The sequence below is a fragment of the Clytia hemisphaerica genome, unplaced genomic scaffold (genome assembly GCF_902728285.1).
Source record: "Clytia hemisphaerica strain Z4C2 unplaced genomic scaffold, Clytia hemisphaerica genome assembly, whole genome shotgun sequence".
Classification (NCBI taxonomy): domain Eukaryota; kingdom Metazoa; phylum Cnidaria; class Hydrozoa; order Leptothecata; family Clytiidae; genus Clytia; species Clytia hemisphaerica.
This window is the reverse complement of record NW_027104162.1, coordinates 51,483-74,609: the sequence shown is the minus strand read 5'-3', so window position 1 is coordinate 74,609 and position 23,127 is coordinate 51,483. Positions and strand designations below refer to the sequence as shown.

General features: G+C 34.6%; 1 protein-coding gene across 2 annotated transcripts; it reads left to right on the top strand.

The window, feature by feature from the left end:
• The first annotated feature begins 1,281 nt into the window (after positions 1-1,281).
• Positions 1,282-21,909, top strand: LOC136814121 (uncharacterized). Of its 2 annotated transcripts, none has more exons than XM_067070629.1 (15): positions 1,282-1,406; positions 5,157-5,316; positions 6,754-6,931; positions 7,744-7,868; positions 9,025-9,132; positions 9,674-9,868; positions 11,396-11,485; positions 11,901-11,954; positions 13,159-13,212; positions 13,719-13,772; positions 17,496-17,543; positions 17,754-17,822; positions 19,520-19,812; positions 20,613-20,737; positions 21,810-21,909. In XM_067070629.1, the coding sequence occupies exons 4-15, from the start codon at positions 7,835-7,837 to the stop codon at positions 21,886-21,888; spliced, it is 1,203 nt and encodes a 400-aa protein (XP_066926730.1). In that variant the 5' UTR covers positions 1,282-1,406; positions 5,157-5,316; positions 6,754-6,931; positions 7,744-7,834; the 3' UTR covers positions 21,889-21,909. The 2 variants fall into 2 exon arrangements, with proteins under 2 accessions (XP_066926730.1, XP_066926729.1); XM_067070628.1 differs by lacking the exon at positions 1,282-1,406 and adding an exon at positions 2,529-2,859.
• The last annotated feature ends 1,218 nt before the right edge of the window (positions 21,910-23,127 follow it).

Below are 23,127 nucleotides of genomic sequence, written 5' to 3'. Positions count from 1 at the left end.
TACAAATGTTCTTAGCATGTTTTTAATTCTTTGACCTCTCGAAGCCTTATGTTCTTATATACTTTGTTCTTATATAAAAAAAAAACGTGTAGATACACCATACTGTATACATAAAAAAAAATTCGCCAAGATTCAGTGAAACTCTTATTATATACCTTGGATGGAAAATCTCTTGCTCAAAAAACTTTTTCCCCACCAAAAAGTAAGAACAGAATAAGAACAATTTGAGGCTGAAAGTGCAAAAAAATACTCAACTCGAATTTACTGGTTCTTATATAAAAAAAAGAGTTTATAAAAATTTCACCTAAAGCAAGGTGGTTTGAATTTATTTTTATTCTATCAAATGAAAGAAAATACTTTGGCAAAGATTAAAATTATTTGGCGAATCGGGCCAAAGTAGTAGAAAAATACTTTTGTCTACCAGGGCTTTTCTTTAAAAAAAATTACTTTAGTCAATCAAACTTTGAACATTTCTTCTCTAAGACCTCAAAAAATTATCAGATTATTTTTAAAACTTTGTACAACAACCCATCCATGATAATACAGTGCCGTAGCAACCGGTGGGGGCAAGGGGGGCAATGCCCCCCCAATAATTTTTTCAAAAGTGTTTTTTTGAAAAACCGAATTTAATAATATTTTTTTCTTTTTATATCACAACTACTATAACTATTTTGATGCATTTTTAGACCATCTACAGGCTCCAATTTTCAAAATCGCCCCCCTCGCGGTGTCACTGAAATTTAGCCCCCCCCCCCCAAAAACAAAAATGCTTCCTACGGCACTGTAATATTTCCACTGAAAAATTGTAAGTACAATTTCAAACCAATCGAATACTATATTAACCAGCACGTCTCCACCACAACACCATACACTTATATTATGAATCTGATATGAAAAAATTAGCCATAGTACTTTTCTTGTTGTTCTCAAAGGCGTCGAAAAAGAATAATATCTTAAAGAAGCGACCTTTTGTGCATTTTCTTTTATTGACGTAAAACTAAAAATATATTTCATCGCCATGTGCTTAACGTCTTTTCGACATCCCAATATCATCTTGAATGGACGTTTTAAGATTGTTTTGACATGATAACTTAACACCTTTTTGAAATAGGTACAGCGGTGCAGCCCAGCTGCCAAACAATTTCATTGAAAGGACGTTGAAAAACCTTTACATGATGTCTTTGGTCAGCGGATATTTTTTTTATTTTTTACACAATCATTTTGCTTTCGCATTTTTCTCAGTATCAGTTTAGTTTTTAGAGAAAATAGGACAGCTTCTTACCACAGAGCACATTAATAGCGTACAAAGTAAAATGGATGTCGACCATACAACCAAGAAATTAAAGAACAATCTGAACAAGCAGGTCAAATTCGATTGGGATTTGGTGCCTGGTTTGTTGAGTAGAGTAAGTTATTTCTGTCATTGTTTGTATCTTTTAGATTTTCTCTAGTGGAACTTAACCCTTTCCGTGTCGAGGGTTTTTTCAACATGTTTCCTATTTGCCATTGTCGAATCATTGTCGAATATATTCGACATTTGAATTTTCACTCCTTTTGCCAAATGTCGGATACTGTATATCTAACCTGATACACGTTTTTTTTTATATAAGAACAAACTATATAAGAACATAAGGCTTCGAGGCCCAAAAATTTAAGAACATTCTAAGAACATACTAAGGCTTTGGAGACTTAAAAACATGCAATTTCTTAAGAAATTACATCAAAATGCTCAAAAAATGCTGAAAATAAGAACATTTTAAGAACATTTTTAGGCTTCAAATCCAAAAAACTAAGAACATCCGAAGGCTTCGAAAATTTTTGACGTTCTTATAAAAAAAAAACGTGTAACAGCTGTGGAGTTTTCTTAACTTAACGCGACACGCTGAAGCCCTTAAAGATCGCTCAAAACTAACATCTGAGGAAAATGCCCCTGTCTCTACGGAAAATTTTAAGTCAACTTTTTGTCGCGTGCCGCGAAACACCAAAACTGTTTTGTACTCTCAAAAAATTATATTTTTATCCTTTTAGCGCTCCATTTGAAATTTCGTGATTGTTTTTAGTTCGTGCCCGAACTCCCAAATTGCGCGGTCCCCGCACAAAACACAAGGCAAATTCGTCAGATGGTATATTTTCATCGTGCCTTTACAGAAGCAGCCAACGAGCCCATTTCCCCCAAAATATCTGTTTCCCTTTTCCAGGAGACAGCTTTTTTTGAAAAATGGGGAAACAGATCCGATTTTCTAGGAGAGACCTTTTCCTTAAAACTATCTGTTTCCGCCTTTAGAGCTTTAGCGTACCGATAGAAAATATCACCATCACCGATGATCAAGCAGTTGGCGAATGTATTTGACATTGTCGGATATACCCGACATGTATTTTTCATTCCTATTTGCCAATGTCGGATATATCCGTCATTTCAAAAATGGTAGATGGAACCACGAAGATCGAAATTTTGCTTATTGTGTCGGATATATCCGACATCGAGAAAATAAGAAAACTTTTTTTTTAATTAACCTTTTGGACCCGAATGTCGTACATATACGTCCTTGAGACGTTCCGAATGTCGTACATATACGCAATTTGATAGGCATGTCTTTCTCGCGCAATATCTTTAATTGGCTTGCTTTCTGATCGTTGAAAAAAAAGAAAAAGAAAGTAGAGAGTCTAAGCTTTCCGTTGATATATAATGATGTAATGTTCTGATCACGGTGTGAGACAAGCACTTTTCAAATAAAAACACTGATTCAAAATGGCAGACGGAAAAACACTGATTTTGGAGAAAAGTGAACAATGTTTGAAAAGCCCTTGTGACCAGTAGAATTGTTTTTGGATGCTAATTTTTGGTATATGGCTTCATGAGTAAGTATATATTGATAAAATAGTAAAGAAAAATTTAATAATTAACTTTCCCCCACTTTTTTTTGCATAGAAAGTGAAAAATGCCAAAAAAGTGACATTGTCGAAAAATGAGGAAAAAAGCATTGGTGTATGTAAAGCTACCATTTAAGTTAGAATACTTTAATTGAACTTGTACCCACAACCTAAAAGCTGCAAAACTTAATTAATCCTTTTCAGGGATAGTTTACTTTTTGTCTTCAATCTTGGAAAAAAAACAAAAAGATGTCCCACTTAATCCGAGTTTTTCAGTTTTTGTCTCAAGGGAACAAAAGTGTCATGAAGTCCCAGCTTTAACCCTTTACAGGGTGGCGTTGCCGCGTATTTTTTTCCGTAGACGGTCGAAAAGATCCTTGATGGTCGGGAAAGTCCAAAACTTAGAAATATTTTCAAAACCGTAGAATTTCGAGACCACTAAAGTACTTTTGTCAATGATTCTGAATCTGCCTCGCTAACCACTAGGCTACCGAACTGCTGTCAAACTACGCAATTTCAAACAATTTAAAGAACGACAAATATCTATATATAGGTATTCTAACCGTAACGAGTAAGGCTAACTGTCTATAACTCAATAGTACCCACACACCTGCACTAGTGCATACATGGGCATGGGTGCAACGCCGGCCAGTTGCGCTAGGATTTTTCCGACCATTAAAAGATTTTTCTGACCATGAAAGATTTTTCCGACCGTATACGGAAAAAAATAGGCGGCGTTGCCATATGACAACAAAATATTTCTGCTCTTGTTAGCCAATTCCGGTGCGTAATACCGTGTTGGTTGTTTTTTTCGCATTCGGTTTTATAGTACGCTTACAAATATTAAAGGCAATCGATCGAGGTTTCTAGCCATCTAATATTTACCTGATATTCAGATGGTGAATTTTCTATAGGTATGCTAAAGCTCTAAAGACACGATGCAAATAACCATCTGAGGAATTACACAGTAGCTAGTGATACAACTTTTTGAATTGCGCCATTCTGCTCAAAATTGTATTTTTTCTCCTTTCGGCGCTCCATTTGAAATTTCGTGATTGTTTTTAGTTCGTGCCCGGACTCCAAAATAGTGCGGTCCCTGCAAAGAACACAAGTCAAATTTGTCAGATGGTATATTTTCATCGTGTCTTTAGAGTTTTAGCGTACCGATAAAAAATATCACCATCTGAATATCAGGTTATCTAATATCAGTCCGACTACCGATTAAAAAAATTGACAATAACGCGCGTTACATCAGTTTATTGTTTATAGCTAACAATAAAAGTGTTCTTTTTGTTATCACAAAAGTGAAGTCCAGAAAACTTGCAATGCTTATTGCAAATAACAAACATTGGAATAAAAAGTATGTGTTTTTTCAACGTTCTTGCTTTTAACTGCTAACGCGCTGCTGACTCAGTATATGGTATATTAACCGATCGATTGCCTTTTTAAAAATAATTTTATCGAAATATCCAAAAAAAAGATTAATTTGTTTCTTATAAAGCGATGCTTATAAATAAAATAATTATGCTCACATTCTTCTCCATTCCTTAATTACTTTGTAATATCTTGTCATCGACAAGAAATAATATTTAGATCAAGAGTTAGTGATCAATCAGTGAACATTCAAGATTTTATGTGTTTCGCAGAATTTAATTTCGCGGTTGACACTCAAAACCGCGAAATTACTTCCGCAAAAATTTCTTCCCTCAAGGTATATTAGTTTATGATGGGAAATACATTCATTTGAAACTTCTTAGCTTGAAACAAATATCCATGCCTAACAACTTTTATGGTCGCATATCAGAACTATCGAAATTGCCAGTTTTGGGAATCACGGTAAATCTTAAAGACTGTGGTAGGACCCATCTGACTGTGGGACCTTATAGGATGCCGGAAGGAGGAGGGTGTAGTACCGGGTATGTGCGAGTGATGAGGGTCCCTTTTTCAGATTTGTAAAGTCTCTCAAAGGGTTACAAAAACACGAAAGTTAAATTTTTGTTTCTCAAAAGTTCAGGATTTTGAATATTTTGAGCAAAAATTTTCAATTTCAATTAAAAGGCAAAAATTTGGAAAAATGTCTCTCTCAGCACGGTCGCTTTTTTCACACGTTCTTGAAAGATTTGTCAAAAACCAGTCTCTCTAAGGTCGGGTTTCGGAGGTCAGGGCCACACATACCCAACATCCCTGAAACCTAGTACCCCCTAGTACGATATTGATTCTTCAGGGGTGGATTGAGACAAAATAAATTGGTTTAGTTGATGGAATCCATATATTTTTATTTACAGGTATGTGATGTATTGTCTACAACGTTGAATCAAGAAAAAACAGTAGTGGTGCTTGCATTGATTTCACTTTTCTCCTCCTGCATGGGCCATTCAGTCGTTAACGTTAAGAGGGGATGGAGAGAGGAGGTTGTGCTCTGGATAATGATAAGTCAGGGAACAGGTATGCTTAATCACTTAATCTTATTTTACACCCCTGTATCACAGTCCCGTTGGGATTTCTAGCAAATAAAAAATAGGACTAAAAATCGTCCCGTTGGAAAATACACTCAATTTAGAATTTTTATCTCTATCGGTATCCCCACTAGAAAAATGTCACATTAAGTTTTTCTAGTAGATAGCAATATAATACAATTATTCTCCAGTAAAAGTTTATACGATAAGTGTACACTCTTTTTTGTTTTAATTATCATTTCTAGTGCCTCAATTATAACAAATTTGGTATCGTTGGAAAAGTAGTAAAAAGCACTTCTTTTAATTTTTCCAAAAATTTGCTGAATCCTAAAATATTCTTAAGTGATAACATTTGAAAAAATATATAAAGGTCACTATTTTTTTATTATTTTGGAGAAAAAATTAAAATCAAAGTGTCAAACTTGATATTCGTGTTTCGTAAATTAAGGTTCTCAAAATCTTAAAAAAAACTTTTGTCAGTTTTTCATCCCAATTTTCCATATAAAAACAGTCATTCAGTCCAGAACAGTCAAATTTCTCGAAATTTCCACTTTTGTGTCGTATTTTGACCTTATCTTTAGCTTTTAAGTCCATTTTCTGACACAAATAAATATTTTCAAACCTTAAAAAAAAGTGTGATGAAGTTTATTAAGACTTGGACAATATCAATATGTTAAGTCCGCATTGCAGAAGCCTAGAGAGACTACCCGTACAGGCTCAAACCCAGGATTATAAGGTTCACCATGGGGTCGAGCGTGGGTAGTAAGTAGTTTACAAGCACGACCATGCCAAACCAAAAAAGCTTAGGGCTAGTATGGTTAAGCCTTTTAACTAAAGATAGCAAGTAGTATCATAGCATGAACCCCCTTCAGTTTAGGGGGGGGCTGGAGCTCGAGTAAGGGTTGGGGGCTGTATTTTAGACACTGAGGGGGGCTCATACATTTGAACAGAAAAATTGTTATAGTCAATTTCTTATCACAGACAGGTTGTAAATGCTGATACATTTTATGTGATGGTGATGTAACCCAACTGTTTTCATACACAATTTTGCCATTTGCCACAGATCTGTCTCACCATGATGATTTTTATGTCTGAACAGAGTCAATTCCAGGTCAAAAATTGTTAAGGGGGGGGGCTGATGTATTTATGGTTGAGGGGGGGGGCTAAAATCTGAGGGGTGGGCTAAGGACCCCTCTGCATGCTATGAGTATAGTTACCATAGGCTGTCCAGGAAGAAGTTTCATTATTGGTTATTATATTATAAGTAAATTAATACTGTATTACTTATACTAACGGACTTTCAGCTCAAATAGGAAGAAGTTTTAAAACGTGTATATTCTTAAAAATTTTGATGCATTAGGATGAAAAGACATTTTATATCGAACTAACATCGATAACAAATCAATTTTTTTATCTTTACCTTTAGGATAAATTGGGTGAGTTAATGGCTGCGAATGGCTCTAGGATTTTTGCACTTCAAGACGAAGTTATGGGATTTTTCACTGCGCACGGGATTCTTTCTCAATCGACAAAGATTGCCGAAGGACGACAACTTCGTGACTTTCTCACCTTATACGACGGTGGTGAACTAAACCGCGAGACTGGTAAGTTACACTTCACTGTTTGATCTTATTAGTGTATTTAGTTTCATTATCTTCTCTTTTAAATCTAAATAGTTCTATCTGAAAATGCGGATATTATGATGTATATTCAAACTATCAAATCGAACTCAATGGAACCTAAAATCAAAGATAATTGAATAACTTAAAATTAAAAAAAAACTCTGATAATTATGGGTACTAGTCGAGAACTAAGAATCTTTTGATCAACGGATTAACACTTACGCGAGTACTCCTGTGTTTGGATAAATATCCTGATAATATGATATAATCGTACAAAAAAGTCAATGGAGTACTGGCGTAAATCAAAAGGGTTAACCCATAGTTCCGATTTGGTTTGGTTTAGTCGAATTATTTTTTGAATTAACTTAAACTTTAACTTAAGTTAATCAACTTCTCAATTAAACGGACCTGGATTGATGTATTCAATACGTGTTGTAATATTAAAACAATTAGTGGACATTTGAAGCTTATTGCTTATTTTATGCTTCGATTTGAAAACCATTTTTAAACACTTTTTAGCTATCATTACTAGTTATTTGTTAAAAATACGGAAACAGAAATAATGCAGAAACATTCACCCGCTTTATGGCACATTAATAATAGTCTGTATGATTTTGTTGAATACAATACAGACTATTAAAATCGCCTATAGTTTTCGTTGGATATTCGATTGATTAACCCTTCGCGTCGTTGAATATAACATCACCTCGCCGTCGGGTTAATAAATCTCCGTAACCGACTTTTACCTATTGAATATCTGCTTATCAACCGCCTATGATCGTTTTATTTTTCAGTCACAGGGAATTGCAATTATAACATGCAAACGTCGCAGTTCAACTTTTTTGGTTTAAATCAGCCAAACTATGTCTTACAGCATCATTAGAGATGAATATGGAATATCTGTTGGTTTTCAAAATAGGTATATTGTTTAGCTAATTAAATATTTTGCTTTAGATAGGGAAATATTTCTTAAAACGGGCTTTTTGGGGGTATTTTTAAAAACTAATGCACAAAATGACCCAGGGCCAGGATCAAAAAATGTAAACTGGTATGTATGATAGCATCATATACAAATTGAAGGCATCAGACCACTTAGTGTGTCGAATTATTGCCTTCAACATACACATCCTGTACAATAACATATATGCCTGTATAGAATAATCGACCTCAAATCTTGATTTTTAATCTTAAAACCTTTATGTACTTAAAATTAAAAACAGAGTTTTTTTTAGCAAAACTACAAGAAAGAAATATTAAATCTTCTTAGTCAGCGCAAATCATGGTAACAATGTCAGCTAAACTTAACCTGATATTCAGATGGTGATATTTTCTATCAGTACGCTAAAGCTCTAAAGACACGATGAAAATTTACCATCTGAATTTGACTTGTGTTTTTTTGCGGAGACCGCGCTATTTTGGAAAAATTTCAAATGGAGCGCCGAAAGGAGAAAAAATATAATTTTGAGCAGAATGGCGCAATTCAAAAAGTTATATCACTAGTACTAGATACTGCGAAATTCGTCAGATAGTTATTTTCATCCTGTCCTTTAGAGCTTTAGCGCACCGATAAAAAATTCACCATCTGAATATCAGGTTAGCTAAACCAAGCAGAGATTGTTGATAAAAGTTTTGTAATACATACTAGAAATTCAGCAAAATCAAAAGGTTCTGTCAAATAATATAGTTTCGCCTTTGTCGGGAGGGGGTGAAGTTCTTTTTGCATTTTAAAAATTTCATTCACCCCACCCTAAGTACACATTTTTTTATAAGCAACCTGGTTGCTAAGGGATGCGGCCTGAAAATATTTTGGCTATCTATTGTTATTGAAGAAAAAATATATAATTCTAACAAATGGAAATGGTTCCACTCACCTGAAATGCATTATAAAGGTATAATGTGAGGGGGGCCTAGACAAATTTTCCAGAAATTAGCTTGAAATGCTCTGTAACCTTAGCCCTGAAGTGAAAAATAGAGTTGCTTATAAAAAAAATGTGTAGGCGCTTTATGACTCTCCCTTTTTGGCGCCCCTTTTGAAAAAACCTCAACTTCCCTCAGACGTTTTTTTTAATTTTTAGATTCATTTGGCACTTTGACAATGCCAAATTTCCAACCTATGAGGAGCTATTCTTGTATGAAGAACGAGGAAGTGAATGCTCTAATCGACAATTTCGAATTGAACTTGGGTTTGTTTTTTTATCTAACTAAAAATATAGTTAACATGTGTTTTCTATTACTTCAATCCTTTTCGAATCTATACTTGGAGATATTGCAAGAAAAATTGATGAACAAGAACTTCGTTAAGGTCAAATAAAAGGGAGAATTCTCTGTTCCATAATAATTGGCAGTGGGCGAAGGATTTTTACAATTTATTTACGGGCATTGTCAACTTAAGAGGTTAAAATAAATTAATTAACTGTTACAAGAGTAACAACATGAATTTTCTTATTTTTTGCCAATATTCTTAGTGTCGAAGAAATAACTATAAGCCCTCAAAACTTCAAAGATACTAAAAAAACAGGAAAAACTATATTTGAAACATCGTATTTTTTTCTTGCCCTCATGCACTTACTTTTCCTGTTAAATTCGGGGTAGACTCTCCTCGTTCACATTTTTTAGTTTTTCTCGGGAAATTAATCCCGAATTTTTTTCCGTCATAACCATAATACCACCCGAAACTCTAAACTTTGAAAACCAAATTAAACTAGAAATACTTGATATTTTTAGTTAACCATTTGGCACAACTGTACTCTGTCGCCGACAACGATACAGAATACAGTCTCATTGAAGAAAAGGTGCTGGTTGTCGAACCCAAAGTTAAGGAGTACAGACTGACAACCGAAGCAAACAAAACTTTTGGCGCCTTCCATAATGAAGTTAGGGAGGTGATGATGAAATATGAAGATATTCAATTTCTAACTGGTAAGATTAAACCTGAAATTTAGGAAAGGGAAATAGGAATCGTTCTACTTTAATGGGATAAGATTTCGGGGGGATTAAATTTCGCGGATTTCGCGGATTTTGGCCCTATCCACGAAAATTAATCCCCGCGAAAATTTTGAAAAATGTCTCCGGTGAATGTCACTTTTGATTGAATAATCACTTGTGGTTCTTCAAATAAACCCAAATTTGGAGCAATCCATCCAAAAAGTAAAATCGCAAATTTACCAGCTAGGAACTTGACAAGCCTGTTAAATCTAATTCTCAACCATGTAATATTTCTGTTATTTTTATCCGTATCATTGCGAATTGAATAGGGGAACTGACAAGCCTGTTAAATTTAAAATCTCAACCATGTAATATTTCTGTTATTCTTATCTCTCTCATGGTGATTTGAAGAAATCACAAGGCTGGGTATTCGGAAACTTTCCGAGCCTCTTAAATCTAAATTCCGGACCCTAAAATATACCCCCAATATACCACTGACATTATTTTATCTACATTGGAAATCAAAAAAATCACAAGGTTAGGAAAGTTTCGAAATTCACATGCCTGTGAAATCAGAGATTTGGGAAAGGAAGATAGGTATCGGCGTATTCATGTATAGAATATGTGCTGTTATAGTCTTTTGTTTCTTTTGAAATCATTGAAGTATAACTACATAACAACCTTTTCTGCCAATCAGAGTAAGGAATTATAAAACCTCTTTGCCAAATCTTTTGAGCCCGTGCCAAGAAAAACTGACTCTATCAACAGAATCCTGGTAATATTTTCTACCTGGACAAATTTACATTTGACTTCCAAAAATTCTTGCTGCTAAGATATTCATAAATTTAGTTTTTAGTCCTTGCGACAGAGTGCAGAGTTTCATTCACATACAAAAACTTTCATTCAAATCTGAAAAGACTTCCTTTGTTGAATAAAGTATTCCCATATGAATACTACTTCATCGTTGTGTTTCAAATAATCAAAATTGAAATAAAAATGTCTTTTAATGATCTTTTTATAGTCGTTTCACGTACATATAGTTGAACAGCACCTCCCCTTCTCAGAGTTCCGAATTGAAAGGAAAAGAAAGGAATATATATCATAAAAACGTGTCTATGAATTCAATTCCTATCTTCCTTTCCCAAATCTCTGGTGAAATCTACTTTCTCAACCCTGACATATTACAATGTTATTTTTATCCATGTAGACAATTGAAGAAATCACAAGGTAGGGAAAGTTTTGAGATTCACGACCATTTTAATTTTTTTTCCTGTGGTTATTAGAGTTGGCTTTCTTTTCCAGATGGCAATAAGAAGAATACACTCCACGTATAGACTTTTTGAAAACACGCTTGCACACAAAATCTTTCTAAACGTAACAAACCCTACTATGCCTAATATCGTCAGCTACATAAAGAAGTAGGGTTTGGTACAGGCTAATCAAAGTGCCGACAATGCCCATTTTCGATCACCACGTCCCTGTTAGTGTTCTCTTCTTCATTTTCCCATTTTGATATCTCAGGAAATTACGGGAAAGCGAAGGCGTTGGTGCTGAGATTGTCAGCTGTTGTCCAAAATTTGTTATGGTTTGTCAATAAATTGGATGACAAAGGTGAGTTTTTAAATTTACACTCAAATGTTTGTTTCAATCTTTTTTCCTTAAAAAAGTTTTCTCCCAAGGACTTTCGCCTTGAAGCTAGCCAACTGCATATACACCATAGCTAGCTAAACTATTGTGGTTAGGATGGGAAATTCCCTCTTTCAGGAATACGAATATGTATTGAATGATGCGAGGTCCTTTTAAAAAAAAGTGAAAATGGGCTTCCATTCAGGACTCCACCTTAAAAAAACGACTTCAAATACGGTTTGCACTATGCGAATTGACCCATGTTCCCCTCTGCACCCGTGATGTTCTTTAATATACATTGCTGGTTTTGTTTTCAATATGCTCAAATGATTATACTGGCTAAATCTTTTATGTGGCTGCTATCAATAGTGGAAATCAAAATGACTCGCTTGTGTTCTAGATGCGACAATGAAGGAAAGCGATACAACACCTGAGAAAGACGACGCGGAAGAAGGTATGTAGTAAATAAATAGTAATCTGCACAGGCTTGTTGGCTTGTTATTGTTATTATTATTATTGTTATTATTATTTTTATTAGTTTTTTTGCGATGAAAATGTCACGGTGGAGGGTAATGATTTGAGTTTTCTGTAAACACTTATTATTTTTTTGGCTGAAAAACGAGTCTTTATCTATAAGAATCACTATTTATGAGCATATATCAATGTTATTAGCCAAATTGTTTTTTTATTATTATTTTTCTAACCTTATTTATTAAGCTGTGCATTTTTCTGATAGTGGTTTTTATAAAGAAAAGCGCTTAATAGCTTTTTTATTTCTTTTTCAAAAATCTTTTTCAATAGTGTTGATAGTTTCTCTCAATAGATATGCTTTCATTTTCTTTATTTTTTTGTATTTTGACCAGTTATGTCTTATGTGTTTCATTGTTTCAATGTTCACTGATTAGTTTGATAACCAGGTAGGTCCATAAAAGTATCGCTTGTTAGTCCTTGCGACAGAGTGCAGAGTTTCATTCAAATAAAAAACTTTCATTCCAATCTGAAAAGACTTCCTTTGTTAAATTGAGCATTCCCATATGAATACTACTTCATCGTCATCGTTGTGTTTCAAATAATCAAAATTGAAATAAAAATGTCTTTTAATGATCTTTTTATAGTCGTTTCACGTACATATAGTTGAACAGCACCTCCCCTTCTGAGAGTTTCCGAATTGAAAGGAAAAGAAAGGAATATATATCATAAAAACGTGTCTATGAATTCAATTCCTATCTTTCTTTCCCAAATCTCTGATTACACCAACAACGAAAGAAAAAAGATTTAAGAAACTCAGCGAGGAAGCAAGAACCCTTAACGAAGAATAAACACATAAAGACTATAAATGGCGAGTGAGAGAGAGTCCTAGGACTGTACTCTTTCTCAAAAAGATCTCTAGTCCTACTGAGACATAAAATATTGTATATAAATAACTAATTTGTAAAGTAAGGTTGACGTTTACAGTATTAGCCTTTGTAGCTACCTTTTTTGTCAACGTTAAATAAACAATTACGTAACCTTCATCATCATCCTCATGTTTAAATTCAAACCCTTGTAGCAAAATAGGACAGTTAAATTGTGTAGGTGATTCTACTTCCTGTGACTGCTTTCCTTCTTCAATGTATGGGTCCACATTTTGACAACTAAATTGACTCGCTTATTTCTAGATGCGGCACTGGAGGAAAGGGCTACAACACCTGAGAAAGACGACGCGGAAGAAGGTATGTAGTAAATAAATAGTAATCTGCACAGGCTTGTTGGCTTGTTGTTAATCGCGATAATTATGATTTATAACACATCCAACTTTTGGACCTACCTTGAGGTTCTATATTGGGCAGAGATAGGCAATTTTTTTCACCGTCGAAAATGTAAGATTTAAGAAAAATAATGCCAAGTTTTTAGTTTTGTTCAAAATGTCATTTTTTCATCATAGTTTTTGGAAAATCAAGAGCTTTCTAATGGTTTAATTATTTTAGTTCTAAGCACAAGGTTTATATTTGCTAAATAGGACTGTTTCAAGTAAGGCAATGTATTCTCTCCATCCCATTGGTCAACGTTAAATAAACAATTACGTAACCTTCATCATCATCCTCATGTTTAAATTCAAACCCTTGTAGCAAAATAGGACAGTTAAATTGTGTAGGTGATTCTACTTCCTGTGACTGCTTTCCTTCTTCAATGTATGGGTCCACATTTTGACAACTAAATTGACTCGCTTATTTTCTAGATGCGGCACTGGAGGAAAGGGCTACAACACCTGAGAAAGACGACGCGGAAGAAGGTATGTAGTAAATAAATAGTAATCTGCACAGGCTTGTTGGCTTGTTGTTAATCGCGATAATTATGATTTATAACACATCCAACTTTTGGACCTACCTTGAGGTTCTATATTGGGCAGAGATAGGCAATTTTTTTCACCGTCGAAAATGTAAGATTTAAGAAAAATAATGCCAAGTTTTTAGTTTTGTTCAAAATGTCATTTTTTTATCATAGTTTTTGGAAAATCAAGAGCTTTCTAATGGTTTAATTATTTTAGTTCTAAGCACAAGGTTTATATTTGCTGAATAGGACTGTTTCAAGTAAGGCAATGTATTCTCTCCATCCCATTGGTTTTAAGTAGTTCTTTGAGATAATGGCAATTAGATTTTGCAAATGGTTCAGGCATGCACGATGAAATATCATAGCATTCGTCGTCAGAGGTCAATATTTTCACAGAAAACTTGTCCTCTGATACTCAGGCAGGGTATAAACCCCCGAGTGTGACTGAACTCGATTTTTGAGAAAAAAATTTCGCGGTCGATTTTGGGGAAAAACGACCTGAAAAACAGATTTTGCAATTTTGGGGGTTTTCTCGAAATTGGTTCGTTAGTTTCTTTTGATATTTTGCACAAAGATGGTCATCTGGATACCCTAACATATGATGGAACCCGATTTTTGAGGAATTTTTTTTCGCGTCCGATTTCAACTGAACTAAATGACCGAACTTAATGGCATATTTATCTTAGTTCATATTAGACTTCGGACTACGGTAATTTTTATATAAAAAAAGTCCGAGTTGTTGCTAGAGTTGCGTCTTTCGACTAAAGGAAGCTCATGTTAACTGATAAAGGACCGTATGAGTAATTTCCCAGTGTGAGGAAAAATAGATTGGACCCCCTTTGAAGAGGAAATTAAGTTCCACTTCGGAAGTACATCCCTCGCTTCCGATTTCGCGATTTCACTTTTCCGAATTGGGAACCATGGTTGCTAAACGGCTAATGGTTTTAATTCTTTGGTGATAAGCTCAACTCGTCTAATTCATGTACTACTGTAACTTATGTTAGCATTGTATTGGACTGTGTGATGAAAAGTCTTTCAACGGTTGGGGAAAGTTGAGAGAAATACTTTTTTTTTTTTTTGTTAAAGTAAAAACTATCAGAAGATAAGATAACAGTTTTACAAACTGTTTGTCATAACCAGGTTTCTTGGCTAGTTCAAAACTAGAATGATTTACAAGTGCTTATTTAAAAAAGAGAGGATTACACACTGTTTTTACACCCCTGAATCAGTGACCCGGTCAGATCCACCCCGGTGAAAAATTTGCTCTAAAATAGCCTAAATTTAAGCACCAGTGAAGAAATGACTCACCCCAGACATTTGAAGCTGAGTGACCTACCCCAGTGAGAAATTAAAATAAAAAATGTCCACCCGGTGAAATTTTACAGAACCCAGGCTACCCCGGTCAAAAAACACACTTGCACTTGGCAAGAAACAGGTAAAACAAGCAATATGCTGAATGGACCTACCTGATGATAAGCATCAGATGAAAATAGGAAAAAATGAGAATAATAGTAAGAAAATGCAGATTGCAGCTTGTAAAAGTAAAGAAAAAATATTTTATAAAAATCCCAAGAAAATATGAAAAACAAAGATTTCCAGCATATTCCAAGCATTTTCGACCGGAAAATTTTTTTTCTTAAAAATCGGATTCTGTCATACTTTGGGCATTGCTAATATGCATCTTTGTGCAAAAAATCAGAAAAAACTAATGATGAAATCTCGAGAAAAAAAACAAACGGTTTTTCCGGCATTTCGGACCGGTAAATCATATTTTCGAAAATCAGTCTCCGTCACCTTTTAAAAATGTCCATTTTGCATTAGTGTGCGAAATTTCATGAAAATATATCGAATAAAACTCGAGAAATTTAAGAAAAACCGTTTTTCCGGCGATAATCGGCTGTTCCGGTGATCTTTAGTAAGTTCCGGCCACAAAAATCAGTTTTATTGAAAATGAAACCATGCCGAATCTTGGGCGTTGCTATCATTAATGTTTTTATGCGAAAAAACAAAGAACTACCGGGTGCGCCACAAAAAAGTTTCTCTCTTTAAAACTAATTTTCTTGAAATCTAAAAACTTTAAAACAACCATTCCTATTTCATTGAAAAGAAGAAAGATAAACTTAAAATTTGATGGGTCATTTATTAAATTCGATTCATTAAATCAAAAGTTATGCTCAATTGAATAAAAAAGTTAATTTCAGAATGTGATCGAAAACGTTTGAAATCGACCTATCAAATTTTTACTTTAAATTGGCAATCGCAATAGCCTTTACATGATTAAGAGCATTTTTCAGTAACTAAACACATAAATTTTGAAACTGAAGGGTCAAAAGGGTTTAAAATCTTCATCAAAATCAATTTAATTTAAATTTACCGAAATTTTTCTCAGATTTTTGGTTCTAGCCTGGATAAAGTCTATGTAAGGCTGGATCTACCTCGAAACCCATATTTGATGTATTTTTATGAATTTTACCAGATTTTTTGGCCTTTTTCGAAGAATTTTCTTCCTTTCATTGAAATTCAACCTTCCTTTAAATAAGAAGAGGTCATTTAGACAGCTAATTATCATTTTTAATGACTGAAACGAAAATACTGATGTATCATGTAATTATGCTTCTGTTTAATTTGATAGGTCGGTTTTTAACGTTTTTGAGCACTTTCCGAAAGTAATTTTTTTATTCAATTGAGCATAACTTTTGATCTAATGAATCGAATTTAATAAATGACCCATCAAATTTTAAGTTTATCTTTCTTCTTTCCAATGAAATAGGAATGGTTCTTTTAAAAATTTTGGATTTCAAGAAAATAAGTTTGAAAGAGAGAAACTTTTTTGTGGCGCACACGGTATAAGATAAAAATCCCTCTAGAATTAAAAAAAACGGCGATTTCCGGCATATTCCAAGCATTTTCGACCGGAAAATTTTTTTTATCTAAAATCGGATACTGTCATACATTGGGCATTGCTAATACATCTTTGTGCTAAAAATCAGAAAAAAATAATGAGCCAATCTCTAGAAAGCTTAATTTCCTTGTAAATGGTTAAAGGGAATTTCCCCAAAATATGAAAATCCGTTTTTTAAGGCGAATAAGAATTTTCCGGGAAAAACCACTTCAGCCATTCTTTACAGAACCTTGCCCTCCATCTTTGTACAAAAAATCAGTAAAAAGTAATGACAGAATTTTGCACAAAGTCCAAAAAACCCTATTTTTAGGTAGTTTTTGGCCCAAATTTGCCCCAAAAAATATTTTCTCAAAAATCCGGCTCCGTCACATTTTGGGCATTGCCGTTTTGCATCATTGTGCCAAAAATCAGAAAAAAATAATGAGCGAATCTCTAGAAAAGCTGGCAACAGACAAACTAACTAACGAACGAACGAACGAACGAACATCAGTTAATTTATAGGACCTCCGTGGTAGGTCCAAAAATTGTACTGTATATGAACTTGTGTCATAAAAATGCATACGTTTACTAGGTCTGTAGATTTAGAACGCCATGGGTAATCCCTTAGAACATAATCCTAAATTCACACCGATGAAAAAAGAGGCTCACATTTCTACAACTGGATATTTTTCTTCAAAATCTTCTCCCGACCGATTTTCATTTTTTTTCAGACTCAGGCTCAGGGCACTGAGGCAGGGGTGTGTTTTTTACACAAAAGTAAGATACCATGATTTTTTTCTTCAGGATCAGAATCTAACGAAGACGAAGAAAGAGAAAGAGAAGCAGGAACAGGTATGGGTAAAACACATGTGTATCATAGACGATAAAAGCCCTACTTGAAAAAAATACGCCAAAAAGTTGTTCTAGTGCGTAGTTGAAAAGATGAGATTTTGCTATCCCAAATTTCCATGTATGTATTTTCTATCTATATCCCTTTTAGGTAAGGAAAAAGAAACGTTGTTTTGAAAGTACAAGGAGAAAATATAAATTTGTTTCTTCTAGATATGTTGATTGATGATACGAGCATGAAAATTGCAATTCAGATCATCAGAATATCTCTCAATCAATTATGTAAGTATGTACTGTTTATTTGTCATCTGAGTGACAAAACCTTCATACCAACTTTTCCGTGACCGTGCCTGGCCATAGAAAACTGATTTCATATTTCATGAAATCCTGAAGAATCTCGAAATAAATTTTCTACTTTCAAAAATTATTTTAAGCTAGGATATTGAGAATCAACAATTAACATCAAAGTTTCTCTAGCCAAAACAATAGTTCGTAGTATCGTAGCATTACAACTGATGCTAGGTCAAGCCATAAATCCAGTAAATAAATAATAAGGTATTATAAAACAAAGTAAGAAAAAAAGACAGTTTCGCTTGTTTTTCTACTTTTTTCTTTTCCTTCCGACAGACAAATGAACCACCCGTAGAAAAAGAAAAAACATTCGAATCGCCATAAATTTATTTGACATTTAACAATTTCTGGGAAGAAAAGTCATATCTCCTGAAAATAGGTGATCATCAAAACATTCGAAAGCGTTTTGGAACTATAACAAATTTGTCAACAAGTATTGTCCGAGCTTGCGAGGGCAATATTTGATAGAGGTCAATATTTACGGTATTGCCCTCAAAAACAAGCTCGCAGTGATTTTATCAAAATATTCACACTTTTCGCAAACCACCATAACTTTAGAAGAAAGGTTATATATCTTTGGCCGAAAGTAAAAGACATCTACTTTCTATCTTTTGAGTCAACTTTCCAATGTATTGAAATGGTACTCCTGAGTTGGTCGAATTTTATAAAAGCATTGATGATATTTTTTCTAAACTCTTTGTAGCACAGAATTTGAAATATAGCTACTTCGTTAATACGTGAAACTGCACTAAACTTTACTTACTTACTTATCAGCACACCTCTGGTTGAGGCTTCGCCCACTTGTGTACTTTCTCTCGCCATCTGGTTCTGTCACGTGCGTATCGTTCTGCCGTTGCTAAGGGAAGACCTGTGTCTTCCCTGATTTTATCTTGCCATCTTTTTGCAGGTCTACCTCTTCTTTGTGTGCCTTGGAATTCATTTTTCAAACATATTTTGGCTAGACTTTCCTCGGGCAGTCTTGCTACATGCCCAAACCAAGACACGCGTCTCTTTTTTTATCATATAGACAATTGGCATTTTGAGTTTTGCTCTCTTACGTAGCCGTTTGAGTGATATTCGGTCTTCGAGTCTAATCCCCAGTAGAATGGAGCGAATACAATTGTTTTCGAAAACTGAGAGCTTGTTTTCATCAAGCTTTCTTAGAGACCTGGTTTCCGCGCCGTATATTGCGATTGGGAGAATGAGAGCTTTGTACAGTCGAATTTTAAAAGCATTTGAGACATCTCTCCTTAATCAGATCTTCTGTTTTAGTTTTCCAAAGGCAATATTTGCAAGTGCAATTCGTCTTTTGACGTCCGTGGAGGTACTAGGAACATTTGATCCAAGGAAAATGAAGTCTTGAAAAGTGTCAACATTTTTATTGTCAATTACAACTGGCTGAGGGCTGGTGTTATGGCTTTGCATTTTGTAGCATTGATTTTCATGCCATACTTCAAACAGGCGTCCTGTAGTTGATTCGTGGAGAGTTGAAGTTTCTCAAAGACAGTGACAACTATTGTTCTCGATTTTATAGAGTCGAGATTCGCCGTCATAACCGTCACTGTGATCCTCGGCATCCCTTTCAAATCAACAAAATAAGTTTAGATTGCATTGATTAATTTATCCAGGTATCATTGGGACAGGCACAACGCTGGAAAAGGTCGTTATTCCGGATGAAGACGACTCTGGGATCGACTTCGATTTGGTCAGAAGAGTCGTCAACATATCCGGAGACATGGTGTCGTTCACTAAACTGGTGTCCGAAAAATTTGGCAATGCGTATGTTGTTAAGCAGAAGAAGAAAAACGCAAAGTTTACCGTCGGCACTTTGGTGACGGCAATATTTTCCTATCTGGAAAAAAAGAAAATCTGCAAGATCGTGCAATTAAGATGTAATAAAGGCACCGGCAACAACAAGTTGGTAAGAATAATTTTGGATCGACGAAATTTTAAAGGGATTACCCGATAATTTTGAAAACTCGGTCATCTCTGCCTTATCATCGATACATTTTTATGATATTTTCTTGTTCATTAATTATGGCCCAAAACATCAGCAAAATTTTACGTCAAAGTGAGACAAAAAGTCCCACGAAAGTTACAATTGTCAAATTGTAACGTCAATTAGGCTAAAAACCTTGGAACACAATGGAGACTACAGTTTATATTTCAGTGAAATAGAGCTCCTAACTTTTTAACGAATATTTCAACGTATAGCATAAGCAAATTTTTTGCTTAAATTACTTCACTCTATAACATATGTTTTACATAAACTATCGCTCAACCAACGAGCACAAGGAAGGTTTTTTACGTTTTTTTAAAACAGCATGAACTTTTTCCATATAATTATCGTTATTTTTGTGCTTAAACTTTCTCGTGAGAAATTGTTAACTAATTTTATGTGTTTCACGGAATTTAATTTCGCGGTTGACACTCAAAACCGTGAAATTAAATTCCACGAAAACTTCTTCCCTTAAGATATGGAATCAGTTTTTTTAATGACACAGCCAAGAAAAAGTTGGCATGAAGTTATACAATTCTTTAATTGGATTGACTGAAAAGGTCCTTGGGATTTTAGGGGAATTTTTCTGAGGTATAACCATCCTATAGAGAAGGTCTGGAGAAAGTTTCAGCTAGATCATATTGTTTTCCCGTAAATTATGATTAACGACCCCACTAGTTCCCAAATTTCTGCTTTAACAAATGTAAATGTTACTATTACAGGCAATCTTTCTGGAAAAATCTTCCCCAGAGAACATGCCACAAGAGCTGAAAAACAATCTTGTTAAAATCGGCATGTCGTCTAAAGAATACGCCACAGTCTTCAACAATATGGAGGACGAAAATGGGTATAATGTTTTATTTATTTATTTATGTTTTACTTTTTCCATATTTGGAAGTTTTCTCTAAAATTCTCCTGTACCTCATGTTTCTATGTCCTGCTTACTTTCAAACAACCAAAAGCCACATTATTTAATAGATCATTAGACGCTTAAATAGAATTTGTGCATCGGTTACATGCCATTTTCTTTTCAATGGAATTCTGAACAATTTTTTTCTACAAGCAAATTTTTTTGTAATCAGTTAAACACACTTTCAATTTCAAAACATTTTGCCCCCCCCCCTCCTCCTTTGAAAGTTTTTGGGGAAACCCCGCCCAACTAACTCTCTCAGACTCGTTTTTGACCAGTGATAGGCATTGATGATATTATATGATTTGCAAAATTTCTAGTTTGTTCGGTCAAGTGTCAAACCGGTCCGTGTTTTACATATAATACTCACTTTCTAGATAACAGGTGGTCAGAATGACCTGAAATTTTGATAGGAGTCCTACTTTATCATTACTTTATCTTATCATGCTAAAAATTTCAACTCAATACCATTTTCATATCCGGAGATGTCCAAATATAGGGTCATGTGGGCAAAAAATGGGTAATTTTGTCCGGACACGTGACAGTTGGCAAACAATTACCCAACGCCCCGAAACCTTTTGTCAGTGGGAGCTGACAGACAAAATATTGAAGTGAGAGAAAGTTAGAAGGAGGTCTATTTTAGGCATAAAAATTATGCCTATCATTGATCCTGAAAGTTTGTCACAAGATGTCAATTTATATTTGATGCACACTTGCTAAATTTTATGGCGAAAATTCTTTCAAAAGTTATCGAAACTTTTCGTTTAAGGGGGAGGCTATGTAGGACCCCAACAAGATGCACGCAGGAAAATAAGTATTTAGTATAAATGCTGAGAAGAAAGCTATTGGAAACTTTTCCTTCTTCTCATCTCTATTATAATGGATGGAAAACCTTTTTCTGTTACGATCGATTTTGACTACACTGCCAATACAGGATTGCAAGGAGGCTAAAGGCAATCAATCTTATACCTTTTAATAATGATTTTAATTTTACTTTCTGTTACATTAGGAAAGCCCATAGAGAACAGTTTCTATCGAAACAAAAATGGCAGAGGGTAGAAGATGGTCAGACACCACAGAAGCGGTGAAGGCTTGAGTTTGATGATGCTGATGGTGATGATGTTGGAAATTAAAAGTAATTTGGACAGTCAGGAGAGTCTTTTGTTTTTTAGTTTCTTGTTTTTTTTCTGATTTTGGTATTGTATAATAAAAAAAAAAATAAAAAAAACTTTAACTTCCAGATCTCCGGATCTGCGATAATAAAAATGATATACGGTCACTTTTACGTACGAAACTTAATAAATATAACCATGATATTTTTTGTCGAATCAATTTTGAGCAGTTGATTCAAATGGGGAGAAATCCCCGAACAAATAAGTTTTTTCTTGTTTGTGGTGTTAGCCCGAAACCATTATTCATAACTTTATATATAACTATGCATACTAGTAGTTTGTAATGTAACTTATTTTCTTATTGTTTTGTAAAAAAGATTCACATGTCAGATAAAATCAATCAAACGTATCAAATCTTAAGAAATTCTTCTGTTTTGGCTTCGTTGACAGTCCAGGATGATCAGGGCCAAAATGCTTGCATCGTTACAGATGATTGTTAAGAGCTCGTTTTGGTCTTAAAGAAGCTTATCAATTCATAGAAAATTATACGTCAAGTCCCCTTATTGATCAAACTGATCAAAAAGATCAAAATCCACGAGGGCCCCTATGCCCCTATACCCCCTATGTCTGAAATGGACTATGGGCTTAGTTCAATTTGCTTCTTTTTGGCTTCAAGTTCCCTAATTGATCAAACTGATCAAAAAGATCAAAATCCACGAGGGCCCCTATGCCCCTATACCCCCCTATGTCTCAAATGGACTATGGGCTTAGTTCAATTTGCTTCTTTTTGACTTCAAATTCCCTAATTGATCAAACTGATCAAAAAGATCAAAATCCACGAGGACCCCTATGCCCCTATACCCCCTATGTCTCAAATGGACTATGGGCTTAGTTCAATTTGCTTCTTTTTGACTTCAAGTTCCCTAATTGATCAAACTGATCAAAATCCACGAGGGCCCCTATGCCTCTATACCCCCTATGTCTCAATAGACTATGGGCTTAGTTCAATTTGCTTCTTTTTGACTTCAAGTTCCCTAATTGATCAAACTGATCAAAAAGATCAAAATCCACGAGGACCCCTATGCCCCTATACCCCCTATGTCTCAAATGGACTATGGGCTTAGTTCAATTTGCTTAATTGATCAAACTGATCAAAAAGATCAAAATACACGAGGGCCCCTATGCCCCTATACCCCCTATGTCTCAAATGGACTA

What these genes read in the sequence shown, in the direction of transcription:
- LOC136814121 (XM_067070629.1), top strand. Translation starts at nt 7,835, where the DNA reads ATGAATATGGAATATCTGTTGGTTTTCAAAATAG. An exon ending in GAAAGACGACGCGGAAGAAG is followed by an intron (nt 13,213 to 13,718) that starts GTATGTAGTAAA and finishes CTTATTTTCTAG; the next exon opens with ATGCGGCACTGGAGGAAAGG. An exon ending in GCACCGGCAACAACAAGTTG is followed by an intron (nt 19,813 to 20,612) that starts GTAAGAATAATT and finishes TTACTATTACAG; the next exon opens with GCAATCTTTCTGGAAAAATC.